This window comes from Bubalus bubalis, chromosome 8 (assembly GCF_019923935.1).
Source record: "Bubalus bubalis isolate 160015118507 breed Murrah chromosome 8, NDDB_SH_1, whole genome shotgun sequence".
In the NCBI taxonomy this organism is placed as follows: domain Eukaryota; kingdom Metazoa; phylum Chordata; class Mammalia; order Artiodactyla; family Bovidae; genus Bubalus; species Bubalus bubalis.
Genome location: NC_059164.1, coordinates 22,510,238 through 22,530,670, shown reverse-complemented (window position 1 = coordinate 22,530,670; position 20,433 = coordinate 22,510,238). Strand labels below are relative to the sequence as shown.

At 37.3% G+C, this 20,433-nt stretch overlaps 1 protein-coding gene across 7 annotated transcripts in view; it reads left to right on the top strand.

The window, feature by feature from the left end:
- Positions 1-20,433, top strand: part of DGKB (diacylglycerol kinase beta) — an 885,919-nt gene that overhangs the window by 379,946 nt on the left and 485,540 nt on the right. For all 7 annotated transcript variants that reach the window (XM_044946500.2, XM_025290923.3, XM_025290920.3 and 4 more), the window contains one exon: positions 6,857-7,017. In XM_044946500.2, coding sequence (XP_044802435.1) covers positions 6,857-7,017 — 161 coding nt within the window. The remainder of the gene's footprint in view (positions 1-6,856; positions 7,018-20,433) is intronic.

Sequence of the window (20,433 nt, the reverse complement as noted above, 5' to 3'; positions counted from 1 at the left end):
TACCGTCTGAACCACCAGGGAAGTCAGGAGAGTACAAGATGTAACTAATATTCTGAGACTCACTTTGCACTACGTGGTATGTGCTGCACTTGGGATAGACAGTTAAGAATAGAAAGAACACAAGATCTGCTTTATAAAGGGCCTTAAATTCTAGTGGAATATGAAGTCATATGTAAATTGTGAGACTTCTTACTGACAAGCAAGATAATAATCAGCATAATGAATGAGCTTACTTAGGAACTGACAAGGTAAAATAGGGAGAACTTGAGGGGTGGTGGTGGTTTAGTCACTAAGTCGTATCCCACTCTTGTGACCCCATGGACTGTAGCTCACCAGGTTTCTCTGTCCATAGGATTCCCAGGCAAGAATACTGGAGTGGCTTGCCATTTTCTCCTCCAGGGGATCTTCTCAACCCAGTAATCGAACCCAGGTCTCTTGCATTGCAGGCAGATTCTTTAAGGTCTGAGCTAAGAGAGAAGCCCCAAATAAGTTCAGTTGCTCAGTCCTGTCCGACTCTTTGCGACCCCATGGACTGCAGCATATCAGGCTTCCCTGTCCATCACCAACTCCCTGAGCCTACTCAAACTCATGTCTGTCGTGTTGGTGATGCCATCCAACCATCTCATTCTCTGTTGTCCCCTTGTCCTCCTGCCTTCAATCTTTCCCAGCGTCAGGTGCTTTTCAAATGAGTCAGCTCTTCACATCAGGTGGCCAAAGTATTGGAGCTTCAGCTTCAGCATCAGTCCTTCCAATGAATATTCAGGACTGATTTCCTTTAGGATGGACTGGTTGGATATCCCTGCAGTCCAAGGGACTCTCAAGAGCCTTCGCCAACACCACAGTTCAAAAGCATCAATTCTTCAGCACTCAGCTTTCTTTATAGTCCAGTCCTCACATCCATACCTGACTAGGAAAAACCATAGCTTTGACTAGATGGACCTTTGCTGGCAAAGTAATGTCTCTGCTTTTTAATATGCTATCTAGGTTGATCATGGCTTTCCTTCCAAGGAGTAAGTGTCTTTTAATTTCATGGCTGCAGTAACTATCTGCAGTGATTGTGGAGCCCAAAAAGATAGTTTTTCAGTGTTTCCATTGTTTTCCCATCTATTTGCCATGAAGTGATGGGACCGTATGCCATGATCTTAGTTTTCTGAATGTTGAGTTTTAAGCTAACTTTTTCACTCTCCTCTTTCACTTTCATCAAGAGACTCTTTAGTTCTTCTTTGCTTTCTGCCATAATGGCGATGTCATCTGCATATGTGAGGTTATTGCTATTTCTCCCAGAAATCTTGATTCCAGTTTGTGCTTCATCCAGCCCTGCATTTTGCGTGATTTACTCTGCATATAAGTTAAAGAAGCAGGGTGACAATATATAGACTTGACGTACTCCTTTCCTGATTTGGAACCAGTCTGTTGTTCCATGTTGAACCCAGGTCTCCTGCATCGCAGGCAGATTCTTTACCGTCTGAGCTAAGAGAAAAGCCCAAAATAAGGAGTACTCTAATAGGTGGATACTGACAGAGCCATATAGTATTGAAGGTGGACTTGACAGGAAGAAAAACATCAGGTTTAAACCTCTAGAGATAGGAAGTCACTTGACATACTGAAGGAACTCAAAAATGGAATACTTTAGATGGAGCAGATGAGAAAATGGAGAATATCTCAAGACGAAATCTTAAAATAATTTGAAATATCATTAATAGGCTAATCTTACCTGAAGATATCAAAGAAAAGAAAACCATATTTGCTAAGAAGCAAGAACTGAATCCTAAATATTTTTAGCATCTAAACCCAGTGAAGTTTGAAAAGTGTCTACTAAGAGTGTGAATCAGAAACCCTTGGGGAGCTTGTTAAAGATACAGTGGACTGACCTCACCTCATATATGTTGAATTGAAATCTCTAGGGATGAAACTGCACAGGTGATTTCCTTTTTAAGCAAACTCCCTAAGTAACTTGATTCACAGAAAAATTTGAGAACAATTGTTCCATTTGTACCTGGATAACTTATGGACTCTACAACATATATATGTATTTGTGTATATGACAGAATTTGAGACCAAGTTAAAAACATGGCATATGATATATTTGTGATTTTCATTAAGGATATAACAATAAAAAATATTATAAAATGATGTGTTAAATTGTATAGAATCTAAAGATAGATAGATAGAAAGAATGAACTATTGCTTATGAGATGCTCATATATTCCAGTGTTAATATTTGTATATTGATTAAAAAGAAGAGACTCATTCATGTGGCTTCTTATATATTCTTCTCAAAAGTATTTTTGGTATTTGAAAATTAATAACTTCATTTGGTTCGAAACTGGCAAATGACTCAAATCTCAAAATTGAGTATAGAAGTTCCAGAGTATCCTTTAATTATTTCCTTATAAAACAGTTTTAAAGATATTATCAGTGGACAGAGACAGGTGGATTATAGTATTTGTTAGAGTGTATATTGATGATGAACTCTTTGCATCTAGTATGTTGGCACTGTTCAATGTGCTAAATATTGAATGAGAAATAAAGGGCTTTTACTATTTGAGAATTATATTTTCATTGAGTATCCAGACAATAGGTCAGTGAATAATGAAATATATAATTACAAAATAAGGTCAAGATTATAAAAGAATCAGAATGTATTTTTAGAGAATAATAGAGGGAAACTCCCCTGGAGGAGGGCATGGCAACCCACTTCAGTATTCTTGCTTGGAGAATCCCATGGACAGAAGAGCCTGTTGGGCTATAGTCCATAGCGTTGCAAAGAGTCGAACATGACTGAGGCGACTTAGCACAGCAAGACACAGAGGGACACTATTCAGCTATATAGTCAAGAAGATGTCCTTTCGGAAGTAACATTTAAGCTGGGTTTAAAATATGCAGAAAAAGAAAGAGCTCTCTGTATTGAAAGGAATGAAGGAAGAGTGATGATGTAACTCTAAGAGATTGTTGGGTGACAGGTAGGTATGGCCTCAGGAGGGAGGTGGGAATAGATGATGTTGGAGAGAGAAGTAGGAGGGGATTATGTAGGTCTTAGTGGTCATGGTAGAAACTTATGTTATTGAAGCACATAGCAAAACTTTGGAAGAGTTTCAAAAGCAGAGTGACACAGTGACATTTACGTTTTCAAAATAAGTGAATTTGGGAACATAAAAAAAGCTAAGAAAATGTGGAGATGTGGGGAAGCATAGGTTTAGAGATCAGAACTTGTATTACCATTGAAATTAGCGGATGAACAGACCGGGCTAGGGCAGTGGTCATGCTAATGAAACAAGTGGACGCACTGACATTTTCAGAGATAGGCTGGTACAGCTTGCCCATGGATTGGGTGGGGGCTTTGGTGAAAGTGGGGTTTTTAGGGGGCACTGCAAGATGCTCAAGATGAGCAGTTAGGAAAATGAGGGTGCCATTTGATAGAGTTTACTAATAAAGACACACACTCTGAAGTGGTGTGAATTATTTCTTGTCAGGTGTCTAACTTTGAGCAAGTTGCTTAAAACTGTGTGCTTCAGATTCTTCATCAGAACTTCAGGTTCTTCATCAGAACCTGAAGAAAATAGTTGGAGGTGGCACTAGTGGTAAAGAACCCACTTGCCAGTGCAGGAGACAGAAGAGACACCGGTTTGACCCCTGAGTTGGGAGGATCTCCTGGACAACTCATTCCATTATTCTTGCCTGGAGAATCCCATGGACAGAGGAGCCTGGCGGGCTATGGTCCATAGGATCTCAAGAGTCAGACATGACTGAGTGACTGGCACTTTGCACTAAGAACCCTACCTGTGGGTTCTTACACTCCAGATATCAAGTTATTTGCCCAGTGTCTGAGCCCTTCTTGTAATTATACTAATTATCATTATGCTTAACATTTGGGAAAGAAATTACTTTATTTGACTAATAATCATTTGGTTCACTTAATGTCACTGGATTCTATTGACTGGAAGTTTAATTTTTATGAGTGTATTGCAAATTTTGAAAAATATAAAATGTATACATGTAGGACTTCTTAGGGCATTTGAAAAAATACTTTATTTTCATTTCCTTTGCAGTTTTTTCTGGCAATACTTAATCCCTCAAACAAAATTCTGAAAATTATTGCAAGAAAAAATACTGTGAAGAGTAAGGGAGTAAGAGACAGAGTTTTAGATGCAACGCACTCTTACAAATGTTTTCTTCATGTGATTTTAAATTTGTAAAAATGACTTTTTAGATATTGCTTTTCTTCATGTGATCTTAAATTTGTAAAAATGACTTTTTAGATAGATTCAGTTATTATGATAACATCATATCATTAAATGGAAGATAAATACTAATTATGTTTTCATTTGATTTCTTACCCTAGAGTGATTATAGGCTTTAAATCAAAATAATAGAAACAAAGTATCATCATTCTTTTCTAGAGCAAGCTTTTGTTTGCTTATTAGTAAGTTTTTCTTTTTTTAAAAAATATAATCTTACTGAGTTCAGGAATGCTATTTATAGTTATGAATCATTATTTAACAAGCTTGAGCACAGATAAATACAAACATGTAGGGCATAGATATCTGTTAAGTGGAGAACACCAATTTGGAGTTCTTCACCTTTGTGAATTAATACTGAACTTCACATATGATTCTCAAAATAGATTTATTGCCTCTCTCTTTCCATTTTTATTTGGCTAGAAGACTGATTGATACCGGCCTTTTTCATGTGTATGTTAGTCGCTCAGTCATGTCCAACTCTTTGCAACCCAGTTTACTGTAGCCTGCCAGGCTTCTCTGTCCATGTAATTCTCCAGGCAAGAATACTAGAGAGTGTTGCTATTTCCTTATCCAGGATATCTTCCAGACCCAGGGATCAAACCCAGGTCTTCTGCATTGCAGGCAGATTCTTTACCATCTGATCCACCAGGGAAGCCCAGCCTTTTTCATACTTACCCATAAAAACTTTTGAGAACATTTCCAGTGCTAAAGAATTTAAGTTGATTGACCCTACTTAATCTCATTTTATTACTACTTTCATTAAATTAAATTCTGTTGTGTTCTTTCCTCATCAGTTCCATTCCTGTTTCTATTAACATAAGCTATAGCTGAAAAGAAGCTCAATGTTTGTTTAAAGCATTATCATTTACTTATATTTATGATGAGTGTGTGTATATTTTCATACTATATTATATAATATTAGTTTAGTATATGTAAATTATTTATATCTAAAATCATCAAACTTATTTTCAAATAAGAATAGAATTTGGAAAAATATATGAATATAAACCCCTTTTATTCCATTCAATGTGGAATATATATATATATATAAAATTGGGAGCTTTAAAAGAAATTTAACAAGGAAATAAATATTGAGAATGAGCATAGAACTATTAAGAAGATCTGAAAAATAAGTACACTTAATTTTTGTAGCCTTGCAGTGAAAACAATTCAGTGTTTTATCACTGAGTACTATTCTATGCATTTTATATATGTTCATCAATTTTGAATTATGCTCTATATATGATATGGCATCTATTATTTCCTTTAATGTTTATGTCAGTGTAATCACTGTTTATTGTACTCTTTGCTGTGTGTATTGAATAGTTCATAATTATTTTTTTAGACCTGTGTATGATAAGAGATGTAGGTTCCAGGATGAATATTCCTGATTTCTGGTTAATAATTGATTCTCTAATAGTTAATTCAACAAATACACCATAAATAGAATTTATTTGTCTTTAGAGAATGTTGGCATATTTTGATACCTATTCTTTTTTCTTTTAATCCAATTCATTTTTTTTTAAGTGTATGTATGTTAACACCTCTAATGAGGACTCATAGCCTCTGGCATATACTTATTCAACAGATAAATTATTAAAATATAAACCTGAGTTGGACACAGAAAAACATCTATGAAAATGTTGTCCAACTCAAAACATCATTTCAAGAATCTATGTGTATTAGAGTTAGAGATACATTATTTAACTTAGTATAACATTTCACATCCTAATTTCATCATCAGTATTGTTGTTGACAACTTTCTATTCTTTTGCCTCATAGACTAAGACCTTTTATGTATTTTCTCTTTTTACCTCACTTCATTCTCACACCAAAGCTAAGTTTTTATGGAGAAAGAAGCTATTTAGAATGTTAAAAGCAAACACTTCAGTAAATAACACAGCCAGGGTTAGGCTACACCCCTAATTAACTATAATGTTAGATAACTAAAGGTCCATTTAAGAGAAAATATAATATTAAGCAATAACTTTCAGGCCATGGTTACTATCTATAGTAGATTTATTTAAAAATGGATTTGTTGAGCATTACTGGAGGGTACTTTTGGGAAAAGGAACATCTAAGGAGAAAGATGTAAATAATTATAGTGCAGTATTTGAGAACTGTATGTTATGGTCCTGTATAGAATCTATCATTGTGGGAGCGTGGCTTCTGGGAAAAAGTATTATCAAATATAAAGCCTGCAGAGAGAGTAGAAGCAAAGGACAAGTTCAACATGGCAGCAAGAACTTTTATTTTAGCAAGTCGGTAGAGGGTGCCTCCCTTTGGGAGGCAGAATTCACAGGAGGATGATAGCCAAACAGATCATCAATTCCATTTTGAACATATTGATAAAAAGTTTTGTGAGACGTACGCAGTGGCTATATTAAGAATTTGTACCACAGGAGAGAAATATGAGTTGCAAATTAAAGCTACAGATAAAATATTGATATGAGTATAATAAGATTGGTATTAATTCTTCACCTTGCATTAAATTTGCTTTGAAATGCATTATTTAGCCTTAGAATGATACAAACATTCACACACTTAAATACATATAAGTAATAGCTTTTATTGTTTTGTTATATTTTTTCTCAATATAATTTTTTTTCCATTAGGTTATGAAGGTGAGAATTTGATGAAAATCTTAAAAGACATTGAAAACAGCACAGAAATCATGTTGGACAGGTGGAAGTTTGAAGTCATACCTAATGACAAAGATGAGAAGGGAGACCCAGTGCCTTACAGTATCATCAATAATTATTTTTCCATTGGCGTGGTAAGATTTTCCACTAAATGTTCTTTTTTTTTTTAACCAGTTCTGCATAATCACTGACATAAACTCTTATTTACGAAGATTTACTGCTTATAAGTAATTTATTTTACCTTTGTGTCAGCAGAACACCTCTTCTAATGGGTAATAGTAGTAAAACTTCTGAATTTATTTAAAATCAGAGAATCAGTGATAGATTTTTCATTTGCTAAACAAAGGAAAGAAACTATATGTAATTGATAATTTTTTAGTAAAATTAAGCTTAGAATGCTTTATAAGGTTTATAAAATGGTTTATAAGGTTATAAGTTTCACATTCTAAAAGTGTGACAAGAATGCATCGTTATCTTATTTTGAAATATATTTTACAATATCACAACATATTAGTTTTCTAGTTATAGACATTATTTTTAAAATTATGAAGTCTAAGAAAATTGCTGTTAGTATTCTCAAGTGGTTAATTAGTAAAAAAACTAATTTTTGTCTTAATTTCTTGAAAACTTTGAGACTGAAATTAAAATATCACTTGGCAATTGAAACAGTTATTGAAATTTCAATCCCTAAGGAATTAATAAAGTTAACAGTGATTTTACATGTATTTATATATTACCCAGACTTATGACGTCTTAAAATATATATCTACAGCATTACATTTTATTGAACATAGTCACCCAATATTAATTTATGTCATGTCTCATTTTTCTCTTATGGATGTGCATGTACACACACACACTCACACACACACAAACACAAATAGCAAACTATCGAAAGTATTGGTTGAGTCCATGAACTTAAGAGTCAAGCTACCTTGGTAAGAGTTCTTTAACAGTTTTTTTCTCTTCCTAGTTTCCATCAATTTACCTGTGTCATGATGGTTACTATTTTCTCCCTCATAGTAATAAATAATGGGATTATACATGTAAAGAGCCTCATATAATGATGCATAATGAAGGCTAAGTATACAATTGTTGCTATAGTATGATAATAATTACTTTTTCAAGAAAAATGTAATGCATTTGATCCATAAAAATCCTGTTTATATTTGATATGAATGTGAATAGCAATATTTTAACATCTTTACTGACCTAATTCACTCATTCTAAGTAAACCTTTTAATGATTTTAATAAGTCTGTCTCATTTTAAAATGTTTTTATCACCAAGGCAAGAATCTTCATGCCCACATGTAGTCAATTCTGAGTCCTTACCCTAGCTCCAAACAACAACTAATCTTTCTACCTCTAAGGTTTGCCTTTTATGGGTAGTTCATATGAAAGAAATAATACAATATATAGTCTTTTGCATTTGATTGCTTTCAGTTCACATAATGTTTTGAGGTTCACTTATATGAACTACAGGAAATACTGTATTCCCCTTATTGCTGAGTAGTAAGTATCCCATTGTATGGACATATAATATATTGTCTATCTCTTCACAAATTGATGTAGAATTAGGTTGTTTCCAGTCTTTGGATATTATGAATAATGTTACTCTTTTAAGTCCCTGTAATTAAATTTTTTTTGTTTCGGTTAGTATACTTTTTAACTCAAGGATTTCTATTTGTTTTTTTTTTTTTTTATATTTTTAGGCATTTAATTGGCATTTTCTATTTGAATAGTCATTGTTATATTTTCATTTATTATTTAAGCATAGTTTACGCTAGTTCTTTGATGTATTTATAATACATCATAATTTGATATAATACATCAAAATACATATAATACTGTTTTGAAGTCTTTGTCTGCTAAGTCCAACATCTAGAATCCATCAGAGACATTGTTTGCTTTTTTCCAAAGTATGTGTTACACTTGCCCATTCCTCTGCGTGTTTGTGAATATTTGGTTGGAAACTAGAGATTACAACATATTTAACAGCTGTGGATTTGCATTCTCCCACAGGGGTTATGGTTGTTCCTGTGTTTGTTTAGGAAGTTCCCAGAACTAATTATATGGAGCTGTTCTCCCTTCTAGTGTATGAATATACTGCTGCCTCTGAATTTTTGTTTTTCCTTTTGCTTTTATATTAACACTGGCTTCTGAGGATTGTTCCTATGTCAGTATGATTGACCAAAGTTTGTGTTTAAACCCCTTGAGACAGGAGGTTTTCATCCCTTTGCTGCTGTATCTGTATGTTCATTGGGGAACACATACAAACTTAAGACAGTTATTAATCTAATTCAGCTTTGAATATCTGTTGGCCCTTTTATGTCTTGTGCTCGCATACAAGGCTTCTTACTTAACCAAGGATGTGTAGATAACTAGGGCCTGCGTTAGTCTGTCCTGAACACATATGCAACCCTCTTTCATCTGTCCTGCACATATATACAACCATGCATATAGTGTTTCAGACAGCAAGGAATATGTGGCAACCTATCGAGGCCCATGGGGCTTCCCTGGTGGCTTAGATGGTAAAGAATCCGCCTTCAATGCAGGAGACCTGGGTTCAATCCCTGGCTTGGGAAGATCCCCTGGAGAAGGGCATGGCAATCACTCCAGTGTTCTTGCCTGGAGAATTCCACGGATGGAGGAATGGCAGGCTACAGCCATAGGTTTGCACAGAGTCGGGCATGACTGAACCAACTAAGCAGCAGCAGCATTGAGGCCCGTTATGGCTGTATCATTCCCAAGATCTCCTATTGAAAATATGGCTAGTTGCCAGGTTAGCTGCTTGCCTTAATCAGTTTTGCAAACTTAGGCAAGCTGCTACATTTGCCACTGAGATGACTATTATTTTAGATAACTCTCTGGGTAATGGAATTTCTCTAGCTTCCACTCCAAATCATGCTAGCTCCCCCAATAGTAAAGTTGCTTGCTTTCTTAGTGTGCCCAACCCTGCTAGAACTTAGCACTGATGGAACTGAAGTGTGAGGTAGCAGCTCAAGATTGAAACATCAGATTGCCAGCATTCTTATCTTAGGTTCAGTATTTTTTTTTGTAAACAGTTGTCAATTTGTTATATGCCTCTGATGAATTTTCAGTGGTCTTCAACAGAAATTATTTCTGTTCCATCACAGGAGACATGTGGCAATGTTTGGACACACATTTGCTTGTCATGGGTGAGAGAGTATTGCTCTTGCCAGCTAATGGGTAGAAGATAGGAATGCTGCTAAATATTCCCATTTCATACAACAGCCCCCCAAATGCACAAGAAAGAACCACATAGTTCAACATGTCAATAGAGCTGAGGCTGAGAAACTTTGATATTAAGAAAAAAATATTAGTTACAAAACTCAAGATGTTGGAAAATGGAAAATAGCTGAAACCTAAAGAAATGAGAAAGAAAAGCTGTAGTAGAAATGACAGGACAAAGAATAACAAGAGCAAAAAAGAGTATGTTAATGAAATAAAACTTGATTATTGGAAATAATCAAATCTACTGCAAAACTGATGTTTTAAAAATATTGTAAAGAGAATTGCAAATAATATAGAATGATAAAGACCAAAAATCCCTCCATAAAGACAAAAAGTAATATCCTAACTGGAAAATATATTAAGACTAAATAAGGGAGTGTAGCAAAGTTACTAAATATAAAATAAATTTATTCAATAGTATTCCATTATATAAGCAATAATCAACATATTTACAAAAACAGCAAGCAAAAATGGGAAGTATCTAGAAATTGATAAAGAATATACAAAACCTACTGGAGAAGGCAATGGCACCCCACTCCAGTACTCTTGCTTGGAAAATCCATGGACGGAGGAGCCTGGTAGGCCGCAGTCCATGGGGTCGCTAAGAGTCGGACATGACTGAGTGACTTCACTTTCACTTTTAAATTTCATGCATTGGAGAAGGAAATGGCAACCCACTCCAGTATTCTTGCCTGGAGAATCCCAGGGACAGAGGAGCTTAATGGGCTGCCATCTATGGGGTCGCACAGAGTCGGACACGACTGAAGTGACTTAGCAGCAGCAGCAGCAGCATACAAAACCTACAAATAGAAATGTTAAAACTCTCTACAAGACATAAAAGATGAGAATAAATAGAGATAGTTTCTATTCTTAGATGAGATAGCTTAATATAATATTGCACATTAATGTATACCTTTAACCTACAACTAATCAAAATTAGAGCTGGATTTGTATGAAAAATTTGAAAAACTTTTCCAAAATATATGTAACAAAGTAGCTCATTACATCTTAATAAGAAGAAAGAACTATTTTACCAAATTAGACATGCTACAAATGAATTGCATAATTATAATAAAATAGTGTAATGAATGAGTAGATGAAGAACTCAATGGAAAAGCAGAGAGACACATATAGAAACTTGACAGAATGGATGTAGCCTGAAATCTCATTGGAAAAATAATGGTGCTCAGTTGATATGTGTTCAGATACTAGCTTCCTAGGGAGAGGAAATTTTGCTAGAACTCTATCTCACATTACATAGGCAATTGCTAGAAATACTGAAGTACTAAAGTTGAAATGCAAGGTTTAGGGCCTAATAAAAGTATAAAATAATATTCAATGGCACTCATTTATGATTTTAAGGTAGCACAGAACTAAACAAGGCAGCTTTTGATTGTTTTCTTTAGAAGAGTGCTGTTCTATTTAACTTGCAGCCTCTTTCACAGAATATGACATGGGAAGGAGAGGTGTGAAAAGAGGGAAAGCATTCTTGCCTGAAATATTTGTGTCTGTCCCAGCAAGACAGAGGATCAACACTCAGTGTCAAGTCAGACCAGTAGACCTCAGAGAGTTCAAGTTCTGGCTTTCACTCAGTGAGTTCTATTTATCAACTTATGATCCTTGGCCCCGGTGAGTAAATCCAGCAGACAACAAAAATAACTGAATCATGTACCTCAAGTTATTGCTGCTGCTGCTGCTGCTGCTAAGTCGCTTCAGTCGTGTCCGACTCCTAGTGACCCCATAGACGGCGGCCCACCAGGCTCCCCCGTCCCTGGGATTCTCCAGGCAAGAACACTGGAGTGGGTTGCCATTTCCTTCTCCAATGCATGAAAGTGAAAAGTGAAAGTGAAGCCGCTTAGTCGTGTCCGACTCCTAGCGACCCCGTGGACTGCAGCCTACCAGGCTCCTCTGTCCATGGGACTCTCCAGGCAAGAGTACTGGAGTGGGGTGCCACTATGGCTCTACCCTCCTCTAGATACAGAGTCCTCTCTATACAACAATTGGGTGATAAAAGAGAGTGAAATATTGACATTTGTGAGTGTTTTTCTTTTTAAATGGACCAGGGCTGGAAGATGTTCAGCTTATAACCCATTGGCTGTATCCTAATCAGTTATACCTAATTGTAAGGATGGGCTTCCCAGGTGGCACTAGTGGTAAAGAACTCACCTGCCTACGCAGGTTAGATGTAAGAAATGCATGTTTGATCCCTGGATTGAAAAGATCCCCTGGAGGAGGGCACAGGAACCCACTCCAGAATTCTTGCCTGGAGAATCCCATGGAAAGAGGAGCCTGGTGGGCTATAGTCCATTGGTTCGCACAGAGTTGGACGTGAGTGAAGCAACTTAGCATGCACACAACTGTTCGGAAAGGAATTCTGTTTGCCCAACATAAAAAGGGGAAATTGGTAAATAACTAGCCACTTTCTCCTAATTTTTTCTTTGTAATGCCTTTCACTTTTAGCCAGAACAGTGGAAATAATTCTGAAGTCACAGTTAACTCTGAAAATAGGTATTCATCTATAGTGGTGATCCTTAAATAAAAGCTTCTTTATTAATTATCTTCTTGTGCTAGATACTGTTTGAGGATTGGCAGTGAAAAGGATAGAAGAAGTCTATGTAATCACTAAACTTACAATATCGTGAGGTGAGACAGAATTGTCATGAGAGACTTACCATCTGGGTATCAGAAATATAGATGATGGAAATTAATAAGAAAAACTGATAGTTGCTACCTTTTAGTCTGATTTTGAACTTTAATGACTATAGATAATCTCAGAACTTACAATTAGAAAATTTTTCATCCACTGGATAACATCAAATTCATATATGCCATTAGTTTCCCCCTCATTGTTGATTCTTCATTCATTTGCTTATAAAAAAAAGTATCTTTTATTTTTTTTCCAGTCAGGCCCTGGAATTGTAGAAATGAATAAAAGAGACAGATCACCTCATTATTAAAATCTGGAGCTTAATAGTAGAAGTATTAAAAAAATGCACAAATACAACTTTTGGGGGAAAATTGTGATATATACTGTGAAAGACAACAAAAGTTGCCAAGAGCTAGAAGAAGGGACAAATTTAGTTCTCATAGTCAAAGAAGGTCAGTATAAACAAGATGCATTTAAGAGAGGATCTAAGGAATACATGTAAGTCAGGTGGACACCAAAGAGATGGAAAGTGCATACCAAGCAGGTATAACTGTATGTGAAGAGCCTGAGGAGAGAAATGGCCTGGTGTGTTCTGACCTACAAGGTCAGTGTGCCTGGAACATAAAGAGAGAAGCTGGGAATGAATAACAAAAAAGACAATAGCAGAAATGGCTGCTCCTGTGTCTTAAAGATGCTTCAAAGCCAAGATGTGGTCTTTCTTTTTTAAGAGAGGCCATTGAATGATTCAGTGAATACAGTCAGGAAATGAAGTAGTCCAAGTTATGTATAGCAGAAGGTCTTCTACTAGAGGTGAAGTTAGACATTAATAGAAAGGTAAAACAAGTGTCATAAAAATGATCCATATAGCTTTGGATATTTCATTTTAACCTAAAATCTTTAAAAATAATTGAATTGACCAATTTTTTCTTAAAGGCCCAGCTACTGTCATTTCTTTGAATGTCGGTCATCAATGGGGTTCTACAAAGTTTGCTTGTATAAATCACACTCCATAATAAACCATCTGTTATTTCCATTTTTAGATTCTTTTAAGTGGAACAAAGACCCAAAAGATACTTGTGAAGCAATCTGAGTATAAAATCCTTTTAGATTTTTACAATAGTTTCAAAAATCTTTTATAATGCTCTCTCTTACATATAATTCTATGGCAAAGAACATATAATTCTATGGCAGTTTCACAACTGCATTTATATCCAATCTTCCCAAATCATCTTTGTTTTCATATATAAAACAAAGGCTCTTTTTGTAATTATATTTTCCATTGCTATAATAGGTAATTAAATTATATAATTATAATAAAGACTAAAATTGGCATAAACAGTGTTGGAAACCACGCAAATGACTCTTGGTAAGTATAAACCTCAGAATGTGGAAACACTTGCAGACAGAAATAGTTGAGAGGGGCTGGAATTATACTGAGTTACAGGCAGGTTCAGTATCTTCAGAGGACAATAGGAAAGATGTAAGTGGGCCTCCTCTGGTGTAAGGATGAGCGTGTCTCCTTCTGGATCCCTAAGCAAATAGGACCCTGTTACCATAGCTAAGAGGGACTGCAGCCAGGTTACAGGCCAGCCTCAAGAGCCAGAGTCTTGGAACTTCCCTGGTGGTCGATTGACTAAAGACTCCAAGCTCCCAGTGCAGTGGTCACGGGTTCGATCTCTGATCAGGGAGCTAGATCACACCTACTGCAGCTAAGAGTTCTCATGCCACAAGTTAAAGATTCTGCATGTGGCAACTAATACCCAGGACAGCAAAATAAATAATAAATATATAAAAAGCAGTCAATTTCTCCAGTCTCAATTAACCAGGCTGGAGAGAGAAACACCTTGTCAGCCCAACTAGAGATCCCGAGGCTCTCTAGGCTCTTTTCTATAGATGCATGAACTCCCCCCCCCCCCCCACCTCTCCTTCCCTTTTGGAGAAGGTAGGGGAGAGGCAGTTTTAGGACTTCTTTCTCTCATTCCCCAAAGTCTGGCTGGGTGCTGAGCGCCACCTGTGTTTTCCTTAGGGCAGAGTCCCCACATGCTCATATTTAGAACCTTCCTCTAGTCACGTGAAGTTAGCCTGCCATCTGGAGGTGCTCACCTGCTCTCTGCTTGCTGTCCCACGTGTGACGCACTCACGCAGCTGCTCGCACAGGGCACCTGCACGGAGCGCCAGCCAGGAGATGGGGAGGGAGGACGCCCACACACCTGTGCGGGCACCAGATGGGTCAGTTGCCTGTTGAAATCATCCTTGTAGGCTTCCAGAAGCAGCTCATGGGCCATGCTCCTGGAGGAATCTCTGCGTTGATCTGTAGGCTCCATCGCCCCTCATTGAGGTCCAAATGCCCTAGTGACTGCGGGGCCTTCTCTCTCCTACCTGCTGCCAGCCTCTCCCACCCACTCCCCACCAAACTGGTGTTGAGACCCTCTGTGCTCCAAGTGAGACAAGAAAGAAGTGGCCTCTGCGGCAGCATCCTGCGAGGCACAGGAAGCTGAACACTCCATCCCAATGCTAAGGGAAATCTGGGACTGAATGGAGCCTTTTTTGCAACTGAGCTGGGCCACGCTGGGGGAGGGGCCATGCCAGTAAAGGAAAGATGTTCTCACCCTCTTCAGTGGATCTGTTCTTGGATATTTTGCTGTGCTGGAACTTCTCCGCTGGACTCCCTGACTCGGCGAAGGTACTATCTATTCATTAGTGATTGTCGAAAGCCATATTCCTTGAGCAGGGAGGGGATGGCGGGAGGGTGACTGCTGAAAACGGCCCCTGAACTATCTTGCCCACTTCTCTCGCCAAGGATTTTTTTTTTTTAAACAAAAGGAAATAAACACAGAGCATAATAATCTGAAAATACAGCCACAGTTGTGGAAAATATTTCAATGGGTATAAGAGTAAATCATGTGCATCTGTGCCAGTAAACTTTACCATGTGGATGAAATTGAGTATTGCCCATCTAAATGGAAAAAGTGAAATACGCTGAATGGCAGCAGTGCCCAACATTTCTTTGGCACCAGGGACCAGTTTCGTGGAAGACACTTTTTCAGGGGTGGGTGGGGGTGGCAGTTTCCGAGTGATTGACGCACATCACATTTATTGTGTACTTTATTTCTGTTGTTATTATGTCAGCTCCACCTTAGATCATTACCGATTAGATTCAGGAAATTGGGAACCCCTGCTGAAAGGGTAGGACGTCTAAGGCAGTAGTTCTCAAACTTGAGTATGTATCAAAATCACCTGCAGGACTTTTAAAAAATGCAGATTGTGACCCCTCAAGCCCAGGCTTTCAGTAGGTCTGAAATGGAGTCCAAGAATTGATGATTTTAACATCTCCCAGGTGATCCCAGTATCTCTTGTCCATGGTCACACTTTAAGAACCATTTCTCTAAGCATACAACCAAAGAGGAAGAAGGAAAAACATAGTAAAAGAGCTATTAAAACTGGTGTCATTTAAACAGTCTTTCATAGCACAGATAATTCTTATATTTTAAAAATTGTTCCCGAGTAGAAAGACGGAATGTTTTCCCCTTCATTTTGTATAGCTAGCAAACCTCAATATAAAAACCTCACTAACAAAACCCCCAAAAGAACATGTATATAAATACAAGAGTTGCAAACCACAAAATTAGCAAGTAAATTCAAGTATTGAAATTAAAGAATACAACCTTTTGACAGAGTAGGGTTTATTTCAACAAAGGCGTGTGTTATTAGAATAATTATTTAAATAAAAAGCAGGTTTGTGGGTTTTATAATTGAAAACTACTGAAAATGTGTAAACCATTTTCTACAAATTAACATGTAATATCATATTAATAGTGGCATACTAAGCGCATCCCAAATCAAATCAAAAAGAATGCAGGGATTATATTTGTCACCACTGTAGTTAGCATTTCTAGGAAAATAAACTAATTTAATAATAAAAATTTAAATGTGTAAATGTTGACAAGAGGCAAGCGTAATGTTATTTGGAGATGACACAATGTCATATATAGTCAATATGCATCAGCTAAAAATGAAACTAGTAAATCAATTTCAGTTGCCAAATACTGGGTAAATATATAGGAAAATGACCCTAAATTCTTCCTTTATAAAATTAACTATTAATATGAATATAAAAGTACAGGAGACAGGGACCAAGACCATCCCCATGGAAAAGAAATGCAAAAAAGAAAAATGGCTGTATGGAGAGGCCTTACAAATCGCTGTGAAAAGAAGAGAAGCCAAATGCAAAGGAGAAAAGGAAAGATATAAGCATCTGAATGCAGAGTTCCAAAGAATAGCAAGAAGAGATAAGAAAGCCTGCCTCAGCCATCAGTGCAAAGAAATAGAGGAAAACAACAGAATGGTCAAGACTAGAGATCACTTCAACAAAATTGGAGATACCAAGGGAATATTTCATGGAAAGATGGGCTTGATAAAGGACAGAAATGGTATGGACCTAACAGAAGCAGAAAATATTAAGAAGAGGTGGCAAGAATACACAGAACTATACAAAAAAGATCTTCATGACCATGATAATCAGACCACCTGACCTTCCTCTTCAGAAACCGGTATGCAGGTCAGGAAGCAACAGTTAGAACTGGACATGGAACAACAGACTGGTTCCAAATAGGAAAAGGAGTACGTCAAGGCTGTATATTGTCACCCTGCTTATTTAACTTATATGCACAGTACATCATGAGAAACGCTGGACTGGAAGAAGCACAAGCTGGAATCAAGATTGCCGGGAGAAATATCAATAACCTCAGATATGCAGATGACACTAGCCTTATGGCAGAAAGTGAAGAGGAACTAAAAAGCCTCTTGATGAAAGTGAAAGTGGATAGTGAAAAAATTGGCTTAAAGCTCAACATTTAGAAAACGAAGATCATGGCATCTGGTCCCATCACTTCATGGCAAATAGATGGGGAAACAGTGGAAACAGTGGCTGACTTTATTTTTCTGGGCTCCAAAATCACTGCGGATGGTGATTGCAGCCATGAAATTAAAAGACACTTACAATGGATTAAAGACAATCTCTTTAACAAGTGGTGCTGGGAAATCTGGTCAACCACTTGTAAAAGAATGAAACTAGAACACTTTCTAACACCATACACAAAAATAAACTCAAAATGGATTAACGATCTAAACGTAAGACCAGAAACTATAAAACTCCTAGAGGAAAACATAGGCAAAACACTCTCTGACATACATCACAGCAGGATCCTCTATGACCCACCTCCCAGAATATTGGAAATAAAAGCAAAAATAAACAAATGGGGCCTAATTAACCTTAAAAGCTTCTGCACATCAAAGGAAACTATTAGCAAGGTGAAAAGACAGCCTTCAGAATGGGAGAAGATAATAGCAAATGAAGCAACTGACAAACAACTAATCTCGAGAATATACAAGCAACTCCTACAGCTCAACTCCAGAAAAATAAAGGACCCAATCAAAAAATGGGCCAAAGAACTAAATAGACATTTCACCAAAGAAGACATACAGATGGCTAACAAACACATGAAAAGATGCTCAACATCACTCATTATCAGAGAAATGCAAATCAAAACCACTATGAGGTACCGTTTCACACCAGTCAGAATGGCTGCAATCCAAAAGTCTACAAGCAATAAATGCTGGAGAGGGTGTGGAGAAAAGGGAACCCTCTTACACTGTTGGTGGGAATGCAAACTAGTACAGCCACTATGGAGAACAGTGTGGAGATTCCTTAAAAAACTGGAAATAGAACTGCCTTATGATCCAGCAATCCCACTGCTGGGCATACACACTGAGGAAACCAGAAGGGAAAGAGACACGTGTACCCCAATGTTCATCGCAGCACTGTTTATAATAGCCAGGACATGGAAGCAACCTAGATGTCCATCAGCAGATGAATGGATAAGAAAGCGGTGGTACATATACACAATGGAGTATTACTCAGCCATTAAAAAGAATACATTTGAATCAGTTCTAATGAGGTGGATGAAACTGGAGCCTATCATACAGAGTGAAGTAAGCCAGAAAGAAAAACACCAATACAGTATACTAACGCATATATATGGAATTTAGAAAGATGGTAACAAGAACCCTGTGTACGAGACAGCAAAAGAGACACTGATGTATGGAACAGTCTTATGGACTCTGTGGGAGAGGGAGAGGGTGGGAAGATTTGGGAGAATGGCATTGAAACATGTAAAATATCATGTATGAAATGAGTTGCCAGTCCAGGTTCGATGCACGATACTGGATGCTTGGGGCTGGTGCACTGGGACGACCCAGAGGGATGGTATGGGGAGGGAGGAGGGAGGAGGGTTCAGGATGGGGAACACATGTATACCTGTGGTGGATTCATTTTGATATTTGGCAAAACTAATACAATTATGTAAAGTTTAAAAATAAAATAAAATTAAAAAAAAAAAGAAAAGACACTTACTCCTTGGAAGGAAAGTTATGACCAACCTAGACAGCATATTCAGAAGCAGAGACATTACTTTGCCAACAAAGGTCCATCTAGTCAAGGCTATTGTTTTTCCAGTGGTCATGTATGGATGTGAGAGTTGGACTGTGAAGAAAGCTGAGTGCCGAAGAATTGATGCTTTTGAACTGTGGTGTTGGAGAAGACTCTTGAGAGTCCCTTGGACTGCAAGGAGGTCCAACCAGTCCATCCTAAAGGAGATCAGTACTGGGTGTTCATTGGAAGGACTGATGCTGAAGCTGAAACTCCAATACTTTGGCCACCTCATGTGAAGAGTTGACTCATTTTAAGACCCCGATGCTGGGAAAGAATGAGGGCAGGAGCAGAAGGGAATGATGAAAAGGATGAGATGGTGGATGGCATCATGGACTCAATGGACGTGAATTTGAGTGAATTCCGGGAGTTGGTGATGGACAGGGAGGCGTGGCGTGCTGTGGTTCATGCAGTAGCAAAGATTGGTCACTATTGAGTGACTGAACTGAACTGAACCATACACAATTACAAGTTTTTTTTTTTTCTTCTTTCCTCATGTTGAAAACTTTTGAGACCTACTTTCTTATATAGCACCTTGGAAATATGCAATTCATTGTTACTGAGTGTAGTTTCTATGATGTGTACTACATTCCAGTCACAGTTGCTTTACAGTTGGCAGTTTATACCTTTTGACCCCCTTCACCCATTTGCATCCCCTCTCCTGGCATCCATTAGTCATGTTCTGTATTTATTAGCTTGATTTTGTTTATTTATGTATTTTGTTAGATTCCTCATACAAGTGAGACTCTTACAGTATTTCACTTTCTCTAACTTATTTCACTTAGCATAGAGTTCTCAGGGTTCATCCATGTTGTCACAAATGGCAAGATTTCTTTCTTTTTATGGCTAATATTCCATTGTGCAATATGCCTCATTTATCTGTTCATCCATCAGTTCAACTTAGCTTGTTTCAAAGCTTGACTGTTGTAAATAGTGCATGAATGAACTTGGGGGTGCATGTATCTTTTCCAATTAGTGTTCTCTCCATTTGCTTCTTACAACTCCACTTTCTCTTGGCTATCTTCCCTTTGGGGACTTTGCCTTATGCATCCCAAGTGTTTCAAGGTACTTATTATTAGCCTTAGACTCCTGGCTCATTAATTTTATTTTTCAGCTTTCTGGTTTTATCGATAGCTGTGGCTTTCCTCGTCCATAATGAC